The sequence below is a fragment of the Colletotrichum costaricense genome (assembly GCF_030867565.1).
Source record: "Colletotrichum costaricense strain IMI 309622 chromosome Unknown Scaffold_4.1, whole genome shotgun sequence".
Lineage (NCBI taxonomy): Eukaryota > Fungi > Ascomycota > Sordariomycetes > Glomerellales > Glomerellaceae > Colletotrichum > Colletotrichum costaricense.
In genome coordinates, this window is record NW_026848233.1 from 367396 (window position 1) to 380152 (window position 12757).

The 12757-nt window shown below is 54.3% G+C and overlaps 4 protein-coding genes across 4 annotated transcripts; 3 read left to right on the forward strand and 1 right to left on the reverse strand.

Moving 5' to 3' along the window:
- Window positions 1–199: 199 nt before the first annotated feature.
- Window positions 200–1341, forward strand: CCOS01_04142 (ubiquitin domain-containing protein; the record flags this gene model as incomplete). The annotated part of the gene is made up of 3 exons (XM_060452325.1): window positions 200–322; window positions 377–1147; window positions 1219–1341. 3 exons carry the CDS (start codon window positions 200–202, stop codon window positions 1339–1341), a joined length of 1017 nt encoding a protein of 338 aa, XP_060316283.1.
- Window positions 1342–2392: 1051 nt separating this feature from the next.
- Window positions 2393–5805, reverse strand: CCOS01_04143 (uncharacterized protein; the record flags this gene model as incomplete). The annotated part of the gene is made up of 6 exons (XM_060452326.1): window positions 2393–2541; window positions 2604–4599; window positions 4653–5073; window positions 5135–5562; window positions 5703–5735; window positions 5794–5805. The coding sequence occupies 6 exons, from the start codon at window positions 5803–5805 to the stop codon at window positions 2393–2395; spliced, it is 3039 nt and encodes a 1012-aa protein (XP_060316284.1).
- A 252-nt stretch (window positions 5806–6057) lies between these two features.
- CCOS01_04144 (mago nashi) lies at window positions 6058–6921 on the forward strand (the record flags this gene model as incomplete). The annotated part of the gene is made up of 5 exons (XM_060452327.1): window positions 6058–6206; window positions 6338–6459; window positions 6514–6577; window positions 6632–6719; window positions 6781–6921. 5 exons carry the CDS (start codon window positions 6058–6060, stop codon window positions 6919–6921), a joined length of 564 nt encoding a protein of 187 aa, XP_060316285.1.
- Window positions 6922–11217: 4296 nt separating this feature from the next.
- Window positions 11218–12542, forward strand: CCOS01_04145 (vacuolar import and degradation protein; the record flags this gene model as incomplete). Its single annotated transcript, XM_060452328.1, has 4 exons — window positions 11218–11781; window positions 11839–11989; window positions 12051–12408; window positions 12476–12542. 4 exons carry the CDS (start codon window positions 11218–11220, stop codon window positions 12540–12542), a joined length of 1140 nt encoding a protein of 379 aa, XP_060316286.1.
- Window positions 12543–12757: the final 215 nt, after the last annotated feature.

The following is a 12757-nucleotide window of genomic DNA, read 5'->3' on the forward strand; positions in this document are numbered from 1 at the left end:
CATCTTTGTTCAGTACAGCTAGCCGAAGCTTGTCTTGACTCGTCTTTCATCTCGAGGTCAACGGCGACACTTGATCATCACCAACACGCCGCAAATCACAACCTGGGCAATGGCACGAGACGCATCAGCTTGCTAGAATCAATCTCCCTCGCCAACACAGAACCGAACACCCCATCCTCCATCTGAAAGTGTTGACAATATGGTAAATATTGACTTCCTCTCCCTCTCGTCTCTGTATGATACCGCCGTCGGACACTACTCCGATACGCCCAAGCGCTCTTCCTGCCAATACCTGCATGCCTCGTCCGACCACCTCCCGCATGTTCTCAGACTGACGATCCTTCTTGCATAGGGCTGCTGTCTCTCCCGTCCCCAGGGCTCTAACGCCCCCTACCCGGGTCCGACCAACACGGGCTCCGCGAGAGCTATCAACTCTGCGCCCGCCTCAGTTCATCGCGACGATGACTCTCCTGCCGAAACAACACAGACCTCCTCCGGTCGCCGTCGGGGCCGCCACTCCAGTATGCCTCTCGACAAGCACATCAACAAGCCTCTGCGCCGCCACGTCTGGACTTCTAAGGGTCGCGCCTGGACCCGTGTCGCAATAGACCGCGAGCGAAGAGACTTCTTTGATACCCGCGTTACTGGCCGCCCAGAAGTCTGGCAGTCTTTGCGCGCAGCCCTCGAGGTTATCTGGGACCCCGTCGGCCAGGGTGCCGCTGACGACGGCACCGATGGTCTTGCGACAGCACAAGGCATTCTTAATGCGGCAGAGATCACTCTTCCCACGGGTGATCTTGCTCAGGGTGCCTACGATCAACTGGGCAACTACTATCCCCTGTCTGAGTGGCTTGTCGCCAATCCCACGAATTTGGTAGAGGACGATGCCACGATTGATGGCGCCGACGAAGCGCTCTCTACTAGAGACCTCAAGGACGATCTTGCGGGAGGAGAGGAGACTACGGAGGAGCTGGACGAGGACGACAATATCCGCCGGAGAGAAGAGAAGGGTAAGGCCGTCGTCGACGCCCGGGACCAGCTCTCCGTTCTAGCCCGCCTGAGCGAGACTGCGCGTGATGTCACTGTCAGCTTTGTCAAGAGCGATAGCGTCAGGACTGTTGCTCGTAAGATCCAGGAGCAGTCAGGAGTAAGTAACATATCTTGAGTTCCGCCTCAGCCTAATTATCCTGGAGAGGACATCATCTAACAAGCTCCCAGCTCGCTAGCACCAAAAAGATTCGCATCGCCTATATGGGCAAGATCCTTAAGGACAATCTCTCCCTTGCTGAACAGGGCTGGGCAGAGGGTCATGTGGTCAACGCCCTCGTTTTCGACAGATAGCATCGTCGAGAATCGCAGGCGGACAGATATGCGTCCATTTGGCTTAAGACGGCATGGGTTCGCCGACTGAGAACGTCGTCTCAAGACATGCAACGCGATCTACACTCTTCTCCTCAGTAAAGAACGACGACAAACACAACGCACATCGCCATGGCGTACGCAACACGGCTGCAGGCATGGCGCCACCCCGATCACATTCGATTCGATTTGGTTGGGTACACACCTCGGCATGAATTTTCCTTTGGTCTGGCTTTCCTCAGTCTGGATAAATACCCCCTTTCATTATGGTGCGGGACTCTTTTTTAATATTCCCTTATAGTCGATCAGGCGTTCCGGAGGATGGAAACCCACTGCCTCACAAAAGATGTTGGTCAGCAATTCATTGCAGGCGTTCGTTTTTTCCATCATGAGCACTTCACAGATGTTTTGGTTCTTACTCTTCTTAGTTGTTAATAGCGGTCATTACGATCATTCGACAAGCGAGCCTTTCTCCAAGGTGTAGGGCAGCGATGAGTGGCTGTCACTGCGGAGAGGTACAATACCAATAATTACTCAAGATCAGTTCAGCCTTTTTATGTCTTGCAATGCCTGTTTTCCTCGTGTGATTTAGGAGAGGCAAGTAGAGACGATGATCACCTTGGACTTTGAATACCTCATGCACACGTTCATACATGCCCACCCAAATTTGCGTGCAGGAAAAAGACCATTTGTTGAACATCAAGAACATCTCATTTCTACCTACTCATGACGCCTGACCGGGCTGCACTTTTTACTCTAACCTCAAAGAGATAAGAAAAGGAGAGGGGAGTCTCTCCTTCTCAACCCCCACGCCCCCTTGTTCATTCCCATTTCAACTCAACTCGACGCTGTCGACAAGCTAGCCACCACCACCACATGCTTTACTTTTCCCCGGCATACACCATCGAAAACTCAACACTTGTGTCTCTTTCCTGGCTCTTCATTACACCTGTAGCCATAGTGGGCCTCAGATAGCCAGGGGAACAAACCGCAAGTCTCCGTATATAGCCTTTCATCCCCTTTATCAGGTCTCTTATGCCGCTGAGCCAATCTTATTGAGACCCTTGAGGGATCCCAAGCTTAGGGCCAGACCCTGCGATCTGCTTCTTATTCTGACGAAGCCAGTAATCGGTCCGTCTTCGCCTTCCTTCTCGATACTCAAGTTGGCCAGAGCATCCTCGCCTAGAAATCGTGTTAGCTTGCAAATGCTGCGAATATCAATGAACCAGGGAAAGTAAACTTACCAAATACACTGCGAGCGTACAGGTTGGCACTCAGGAACTGGCAGTCGCCCTTCATGCTGGCCTCGGGGGTCAAGCAGTTCATGTTGGTCGCCGCCATCAGCTGCTCGAGGAAATCGCGCAGAGACTTGGCCTTGGAGTTGATGTTGACCTTATTCTCCCACTCAAACTCGGTCCACATCGTGCGGAACTGTGTCTCGGTACATGTTGCCGGCTGGATGTAGTCCATAATGTCCACATGAAGGTCGTTGAGAATGACGACGTTTGTATCCGTTGAGTGAGCACCGTCGTAGACAACGTTGCCAAAGATGACACCAGTGTCCGTAGAGGACACCTTGATTGTGCACTGCACGTTGTGGAAGTCATGAGGTCCCAGGTTTTGTGTCGTCGGCCGCTCGACGACCTTCAAGTCACCGAGAGTGGCAAACTCGACGGAGAGATTCTGCAGCGTCTCCATCGTCTGGTTGACCAGAAGGACGTCCAGAACGATGTCGAACTGGTGAACCTTGACGTAGGCCTCGGCGTAAACAGGGTCGGAGAAACCGGTAAGCTGCACCACACGGCTGAGCTTAGACGAGAGATCCTCAGCGGTCGCCTCTCCACCTGTTGCGCGCTCCAGGTCAACCTCGATCTCGTCCAGACCATCGCTGGCATTCTTCTTCGAGAGCTGGCGGATCTGAACGACATCGTCAACCTGGATGGCCGTCTTGGCCTTCTCAACGGCCTCCTTGGCGGCCTTCTTCTTCTCCTCGGCCTGGACCATCGCTCTGAACGCCTTGCGGGTGTCGTCGAGGTAGACTGTCTCGAGCTCCTTGTTCTGGGCGAACTCGGCGAGCGAGCGGACGCAAGACATGATGCGGTCAACCGAGTCCTCATCAATGGGGGCCTTGACGAATTGCGACTGGCCGACGCGGATGATGGAGATCATGATAAGCATGGCCTCACCGCGGAGAGCATTGGTGCGCGCTGACTCGGCAGAGATCTCTGCGTGGCGCATAACCAACTTGACGAGGGTGGCGGAGAGAACGGTTGCGAGGTAGTAATCGCCGTCGAGAATGAGCTGGCGCAGAGGAGGCTTCTGGGCAGCCTTGACAGCCTCCAGCTTGGCAGCAACAGCAGACTGGCTGGTAAGGGCGGTCTCGGTCGCGTACGTTCCGTCGGCAAGAACCTTGCGGGAGCCGGTAGGTGCTGCGGGCTTTGAGTGTCCGTTGACCTGCTCCTTGTTCTCTTCTTCGCTATCGCCGTCCAGAAGTCGTTGTTCCGAAGCGAGAATCGGGATCTCGCCGAGGCTGGCACGAATGCTCTTCCATGCATCCCGAATGTCGCGCTCCTCCAGGGAGTATTCTCCTATGATCCACATGATACCTCTGTACACCTTTCCGGCACGCACCTCGCTGAGGGTGGCAACCAGCCTCTGGACGATCGGCTTCCGCAGCTTGGGGAACTTCTCCACGACCTCCTTGACGAAGTTGATGACATCGACGGCTGAGGTGTTATTGAAGTCGGCGATGAAGTCCATGAGCAGGTCGACGACGCTAGCGGCAACCTCTGAGAACTTGATGGCGCACTGGTGGATGGTGTGGATGAGGAGCTGGCGGTACTCGGTGTTCTTCTCGTACTCCTGGTCGACAGTCTTGGAGAGCTCCTTCTTAAGCAGCAGGACAACCTCCTCGACATTCTTGCTTGACACCATCTCGAGAGCAATATCCAGAGCCTTGCGTCTGACATCAATATCGGGGCTGGAAAGAACGCGGAGGATCTCCATAACCAGGTCGTCCAGAATACCCTCGTTCTTTTTCCGCAGTTGATCAACCCGGTCAAGCACGATGAGCTTGACATTGTTATCGGCCTCCTTGATGCTGAGCTCGATGAACTTGGCGGCCGCGGCCTTGACGGCGACAGGGTTGTTTGTGAGGGCGGTTAATGAGGAAGCGGCTTCGTATACGACGGTCGAGGTGTTGGCTTCGAGGAGGTCGAAAATGAGTCTGAGATACCGTGCCTAATCAAAGTCAGATGTGCGACAAGGCAATGTCCGTTCTCGGTTCTCGTTACCTTGTTCTGAGAGTTCTGGACGGCATCCTTGCGGATGAACTCGAGCTCAACAAGCTGCAATAGCTCTTCTGCGTTCGGGATACCCTCAAATACCGTGCTCAGGTAGAGCAGTGCCTTCTCGTGGTCGATAGAGGCCAGCGCAGCAAAAGCGTTGCGCTTGCATGTGGGATCGTTCTCGGATTCGAGGAATGTGGCAATGAGCTCTGAGGCATCGGGAATCAGGCTGGCGGAATGTGTGTAGATGGAGGAAACCGCAAAGACGGCGTTCTTGCGCACATAGGCGTGGCGGTGCTCGAGACATTGTCTGGCGGAGGAGAGGAGAGGCTCGATGAGCTCGGCTTCTCTAAGCTTGCACAAGAAGCGAAGAGTGTTTCCCCGGATGTACTCGTTGGGGTGCTGCAAGTCGTTTCTGATACCGTTGCTAAGGCCAGAGTGTCAGCAGGGGTGCAGCTGCGAAGGGAACGAACAAGCCAGCCACGAACCAGACCAAGATCATTTCTTGCTTCAGCTTGCCATTGGAGTCGAGCTTGGGGCAAATCTCATAGTAAAAGTACAATAGCTTCTTCAGAGCCTTGTGTTTCGAGGGCATGACGAATCGGATGATGTGCATGAGCAAGTTGGGCATGGGATCGCCATTGAGCATGATCGTGAGAATGCGCTTCATGGTCTCGACTTTGCTCTCGTCGGTGCCCTTCTCGAGCTGCGTGCGCAGGTCCGAGAGGGAGGGAACGTCGGCGGCATTGTCCTGGTGCACCAAGCTGTACGCATTTTCCAGAAAGGAGGCCATCGTGGCGGGTGCGGTGTGATGTTGCTGGCGAGGTGCCGGCGCTGTGGTTGAGGACGTGTTCAAGGGGGAGTTCGGGGTGTTCGAGTGGGATGTATCGAAGCTGGGCGGTGGGGATTGGACGGTCTAGGGACGGGGGTGGAATACGTGTTAGCTAAGGGAAGCTGTCTATCGCTGCGAGTTCACGGCCCAAAGTGACCAAACTTGAGGGGATTGGGGAATAAGACGAACATTAGGCCATCCAGCGAGACTGTCCTCTTCCACACGAGTCCTAGGTAGTCATGCGTCGCCTTGTTGTGCTGTGTTGAAAGCAATAAGTTCCGACATACGGCTCGGTAGCTGGGCTCTCTCTCACACTCTGGCCTCCATTTCGTGAATATCTGTCCCTGGGCACCAGCGCCGGACAGGTGTCACTTACTTAGGTAATCACACGTGATTCAGGTTTTAATGGGACTTGACCCCTTGCCGCCTTGCACAAAACACGGAGACGGAACGGATTAACTGATAAGAGCCTCCCTTGGCGGGCAAGAGCTCTCCATTGGCGACTGGAGGAAGCTTGGACCATGTCGGATCGGACCCCGCTACCCTACCGGCGAGGCACCGCGGGCTAGGCTGGACTCGATGGGGACCATCCCGCTTTTCCTTGCATTCCCATCTCCAGCCTTGCAGCTCGAGGACACCAGCCGTGACATTTCACCGACATTGCCAATTGTCGCCAACACTGTTGTCACAATGGCGGCCCCCAACGATCAGTTCTACCTCCGCTACTAGTATGTAGCCAGAGCTTTACACCGCGTTATGAAGAAATGCTAATTGAGATGTAGCTCCGGTCACTCTGGGCGATTCGGACACGAGTTCTTGGGTAACAACGAATCCCAACCCCACTATCCGGTTCTTTGAGCAACCTTCTGACGTTCTTGCTACCAGAGTTCGACTTCCGCGTCGTTGGCGATGGACGTAGCGCAGTCGCGCGTTATGCGAACAACTCCAACTACCGAAATGACAGTCTGATCCGCAAAGAGAGTACGGCGCCTTTCCCCTAATACTTCAACGAGCATCACTAATGGCAACATCTAGTGTGCGTCAGCGCTCTCATTGTCGACGAGATCAAGCGCATCATCAAGACGAGCGAGATTCTGAAGTGGGATACCCAGAATCAACCATCCCCGGAGATACGCTGACATACAGGGTGAAGGGAAGATGACTCAAAGTGGCCACAAAAGAACAAGGATGGACGTCAGGAGTTGGAGATTCGGCTGGGCAACGACCACATCTCCTTTGAGGTGGGTTGAAAGCGACTTTGTTGGACTTGGAGATTCGGGCTGACTGACGTGTTTCGAACAGACGGCCAAGATCGGCTCACTGGTTGATGTGACAGAGTCTGCCGACCCTGAAGGCCTGCGCGTCTTCTACTACCTGGTGCAGGACCTGAAGGCGCTGGTGTTCAGCTTGATCGCGCTGCACTTCAAGATTAAGCCCATCTAGAAGGGGGACACATCGAAGAAGCTGAAGAATGCGTCAGACTAATTTAGGCGTCCAACGACAAAATACTTGGAGATACCCCTGAGAACTGGGCCCGCATCTGTTCTCCTCCTCTCGTGCGAGAACGCTACAAGCCGGCCACGAGGACGTACCATGACGAATTAGCCCGCATGTGACCTGCGGAACGACCTTTTTTTTTTCTAGAAAAAACTGCATGATGCTGCAAGTCGGGTGCATGGAGGAGGGGTCTTGGGCCCTTCAGCTCAGACGATGAGCTGGCGAACGGACAAACGGGCAGGCGGGAAATTAGACAGCCCTGTTGGTCGTCCCTCATACGAGGTCAGACTCGGGAAGACCAGACTGCATGGCTACTAGTCATGTGATGTGAGGGGAAAATAACGAGATACGGTTTTCACTATTGATGCACGCACGCGCCCCCTATTCTGATGGTATTTTGAGGTTGAGTGATGATGATGTTAACACGACTGAGAGACGAAGACGAGTTTAATTTTCCAAGTGGCATGTGGCCCGCTGTCAAAAGAATGGCACACTTATTGTTCGGTCAGTTTTGTCTTCATGGGACGCCGCGCTTGGTTCGGGGATGCAGGTGGTGCGGTTCGCAGACGATGCCAACAGTTCGAGTCAGTCTTTTCACAACGGCGCATTTATACCAGGCAAAGGCGTGTTACAGAGCACCTCGAGCTGGGACCAACAGTGGTGTCTTTCCTCGGGCCAACCATACTAAACAACGGACAGAGCCCAGCAGGGTAAAGGTCCGTTGAGGCGTGACGGGAAGAAGCCGGTACCTGGGGTTCGGATCGCGCCAAAAGAGGGAGCATGGAAGGAGGGTGTAAAATTCGATGATGCGGCGTTGAACGGCGACGCCGATCCCAGATTGTCTTTTATGCGATGAATGTGTATGATGGCTACTTGTTTGCAACTAGAGACACATGCCATTAAGCATACCAAACGCGAAAGCTGACCCAAGCTCTTCACCTTCGAAAGGGTGAAGTATTACAAAGGCACGGGAGGAAGGTGAGTTCACCAATGTAAGGTGAGACTGGGAGAAACCGTACTCACAGACAGTATCAACAGTGCAATGAAGAATGCGAGTCCCAAAAGGGAATCACGGGTGGTGACAGGGAGATGCTGGGTCGGACGTTATGACCGAATACTGAAAGTGTAAGGTTAGGGATAGATGAATACTGTGTAGAGTGAGTGTTAATTGGCACAGCCCTTTCTTCAACATGAGGCTGAGGCTTAGACTGTGGAGATGGGGCGGGTAAGGTGAGCTTTCTTCTAGTCTCTGGACAGTCTGGAAAATCTGGAGATTCAACTCTTGAGTCACCGAGTGTAAGGCCCGGTGAGAGTGAGGAGCATAGACTTAAAGAGGCGAGACGAAAGTCGGTAACCCAAGTTGAGAGCATGGCTTCTCTTGAAGCTAATTAGTTAATGAGCACATCGTATTTTGTAGGAGCAGTTCCTGCGAGGGGTACCTATGCGCGTCCAACGCCAACCTAAGGGGAGATACACAGAATGAGAATATGGCGTGTACACAGCAAGTGGGATGAATGACGGAGAGGGGAGTGAGAGTGCTTTGACAGTGTCTGAGGGCTTGGAGTGCAGGAAAGAGGCTGCAAGAGCACAGAGTTTGACCCCAGTCTGTGCCCGTTTTCTCCAACTCTTTGGATTTCAGCGCCCTACCGAAGCCTCCGTCCCCCGCCATCTGAGGCTCTTGGTGCTGTGCCCTTGGAAAGTACTTGCTTGAGAGCGGGCGCAGAGTAAAGTCCGCAAGCCCGATGAGTGAGCCTTGACCCCTAAAAGTTCAACTCATGGGGTGTTTATGTTTGAGAGGTATCCAAAGGGGAGACTTGAGGAGCAGCAGTGGCAACTTAGTGAATCCTTTAGGGCATATAGCGCAAGACTACAGGGCTGTATCGCGTTGCTGTCGCGTGCCATTGTCGTGTTCGGGGCGTTATGGGAGGTATGTGTGGGTTATGGATGTGAGTGAGTACCCTGGATGAGTGAATGAGTGAGTGAGTGCCAGTGAGTACTCTGGAAGTAGGGATGTACGGCTGTTGACGAATTATAGGTATGACATAAGTTGCTAGAAAAGGATAAAAGGGACGCTGTACATCCGCCAACCGCGCCTGTGGTCGCTGTCAACGTGAGTGAAGTGGTTAAGTGCCTTCCTTTTGCGACGCTTGCAGCCCAGCAGTTCGTCTAACACGAGCCACCGAGCGAATGGCCATTTAGCTGCCAGCCAGTTACTCGCCAGCCCGCTAAGGGACCAAAGTTTTTGTTAGCGTACGCCATGAGCCAACGCGTGGGACGCCAGAAGCGACAGGAAGTCGGTTCGTAGGAGTGACGGCTATGACAGTTGGAGATAAACCACGCCTTCCACGCTAAGCTACCCACGATTACCGTAGCTCCGTGGCGTGGCAGTGACAACTTGTTAGTTAGTGTGTGCGCGCGCGCGCGAGAGAGAGAGAGAGAGAGAGAGAGAGAGATAGAGAGGGACAGCCGACAAGCTTCACTCTACAGCGGCGGCGGCGTAGCGGAGAGAAGGAAAATGAGGGCGGCGCAGGGCTTGACAGCGCAGAAAATGGCACAGGCCGGGAAGACCCTTCCAACGTGGCTAGCGGTAAACGACGCAGATTGAGGTGTCCCCGCGTCTCACACGTCCCTTCTTTTTCTTTCACTTCTCTTAGCTGATTAAATGAGGTAATTGGGGCACTCTCTCTCATGTATAGCCATAGTAGCTGGACGAGTGAGCAATATGCATTCAGGCCGCGAACAGAAGGCGGGGACACAGGCGTCATCGGCTGCAATGCATTGACTGCAGCACCTGCCCGCCCTCATTCTCCCGCATTTCATCTCACCCCCTTTGGTCGCTCACACCCAATTCATGTGTTATCAGATTGTCTACAGATAAAATGTAATGCAATTGACTGGTGGTGTGTGATGGATGCAGTCGAGACATTGTACTCATCTCACAACTTTCACTCTGTACAGTCTGCATACCTATGAACAATTCTCCAGTAAACTCTGCAAAAGCTATCTTGTATGAACAATCGAGCAAAGCAAAGACCTCGGCCAGCATCATCGCTCACTTCAGTCACCTACTGGGTACTCCGTACAGGTCATCCCGTCCCATCTCTCGTCTTCTCCGCGGGTCCCCCGTCCGTCCCAGTGCCTCCCCGGTCACGACTCACCCCCAATTCTCTCTCATGCCACGCCCTCTCACTCTCACTCTCACTCTCACTCTCACTCTCACTCTCACTCGCACTCTCAGTGAAAAAGGCTTGAAGCTACCGGAGTACATGCCCGTTGTACCCACGGTAACCTTACCACGCCTTCCACGCCTTCCCTCCTCCAATCCCGCATCCTAATCGTCACCCCCCCCCCCCCCGTCCCATTTCCCGTGCCTTGGTCACTTCATCGTCCTCCCGTCCTGCTGGCTGCATCCAGTCACCACCTTATTCTACCTTGCCTTGGGTTCTACCCGTCGCTGTCGCTGTCTCCTGTTGCTTGTTGCTGGCTACAGTTCCTGTTGGCCCGGTTCTTCAGTCCATACGGATACAGCCACTGTATTGCTGTAGACAACCCTCCCATATCTCTCTCTCGCCCACCTCTGCTATACTACGACCCAGACTCGCCTTGTCTTCGTCACATCATCAGTCATCCGTCCGTTGCTTCTACTTTGCATTTCATATTCCCCTCCAAGCCAGAAAAGCTTCGTCATCCGCGACGTGCTTTGCGACCACTCAGCTTATCCTCTGCGAACCGTAACTCCAATCATCCTCACTCACCCATTTGCCGTCGTCCTGCGACTCCGCGGCTACCTACAAAGTTGTACCTCATCGACTTCTGGGGTGGTGTTCTCTCTCGACCAATACCATTCTCGCTGCCCCCGACCGCTTTCTTCCGCTTGGCAGGCCTGTGACTTATTCGGCCCCATAGTCACCGATTGCTACAAGTGGCCTGGCCCAACTCTACTCCTCCTCGCATCCCGTCGACCGAGTTGAGTTTATCTCGACTTTCGAGCCCGCGACCGCAAAATTTCGCGGCGAGCTACCATCCATTACCGACATCGCACCCTCTCCCGCCCGTCACCGACATCGCCAACTCTACAGCAGCGCCGTCGCTCCCCCTGCTGCCATCACTGCGGAGCCCTCGACCCCCTGCCGGCGGTAAACCCGCACCCGTTCCCCGTCGACGCGACCGACCCCATCGCCCGACTTCGACATCCACCGCCGTCCTCGACGACGACACACGACCCCGACTTCGACGCCCAACATGCCAACTCCATCCTCCAACCCTCCTCCCGATCCTCATTCGCCCCGATCACACAGCTTCTCGACATGTCCTGAAGATAGCAGCTCAAGATCTCCACAACGCAGCTGGCGGCCGCCCACCGATGCAAATCAGGCCCCTCCCCAGATGGATCCCCATCACGACGACCCCATGGATGACGACTCGTCACCCGCCCCCGTCAGCGCTCCAATGCCACAAGCCGAGGGCATGAGCACAGAGGTCATACTCGACGACGAGCCCACATCTGCCGTCTCATCCTCAAGATCCACTACCATGTCGCCGCGGCCGCAGTCGGGCGACACCGCCAACTCGTCACCGGCGGCCGATATGGAGTCTTTCAAGCATGCCGAGTCTGACGAAGAGGCGCACATGGCCGGTAACAGACAAAGGACGTCGCGGCCAGATGGCGCGAGGCGGCACGATCCCAGGCTATCGCCGACTTCGGTCCAACACGAAGACAGCAAGGGCATGGAACTTGATGTCGACGATGTGTGGGAAGAGGAGCTCATGGCGCCGTCCATGGGTTCTGACTTTTCCAACATGCGGGTACGTGCCCAAACGATGCAGCTTGGCGCGCCAGTGACTAACAAAACGCATCGGCAGATTATTCCATCCACGGCATCTTCATATCTTCGCCCAGGGAGCAAGTTCCACGGAACGCAACAATCTGAGCGGCAGGTATATGATGTGCAGGTCGAAATCAAGCACGTCGATCTTCGGGAGTCGTTTTTATGCGGCTACCTGCGAATCCAAGGTACGAAACAACTAGCTTCCCCGCTCATCGTGTAACCCGTTGCTAAACTCTGTGTCTGCAGGCCTCACCGAGGACCACCCCACATTGACGACATACTTTGAGGGCGAAATCATTGGCACCAAATACAGCTTCATCACCGGCCACGAGAGCTGGGGCGCCACGGACAAGATCGATCTCAGCCATTGGGGCAAGTTCAACGCCTTCCGCCCTCTCCAGAAGCAGGCGCGCAAGGGCCCGGTGGTGATCCGTGATGTTGCGCAAAGGGAGAACATTTTCATGCGTTGGAAGGAGCATTTCCTCGTCCCCGACCACCGCGTACGCACGATTTCCGGAGCCAGCTTTGAGGGCTTCTACTATATCTGCTTCAACCAGGTCAAGGGTGAAGTGAGTGGAATCTACTTTCACTCGAAAAGCGAAAAGTACGTGCCGACAATGCCCTCCCACAACCTTTTTTGATTCAGTTGTTTAGCTAACAATTTTTGCCAGGTTTCAGCAGCTTGAGCTCAAGCACGTGGAGGATAGGGGCTGCTTCGGCGCCATGGAATTCAGATGAGATCAGACACCAGATCAAGGAAAGAAGGGAAGAGGGAGGTGGGAAAGGGTGCAGGAGGCACGAGCGCGACGCCCAACTCTATTCGGTGTGTGCGTGCGCGAGCACCTGCAGACTGCGGGAGTATGTCTGGCTGGACGCACGCATGTCTTATTCGTGTTGTCTTTTTTTTTGTGCAAATGATATCAAATGACGATGCCATGGTACGCCTTGGGTAT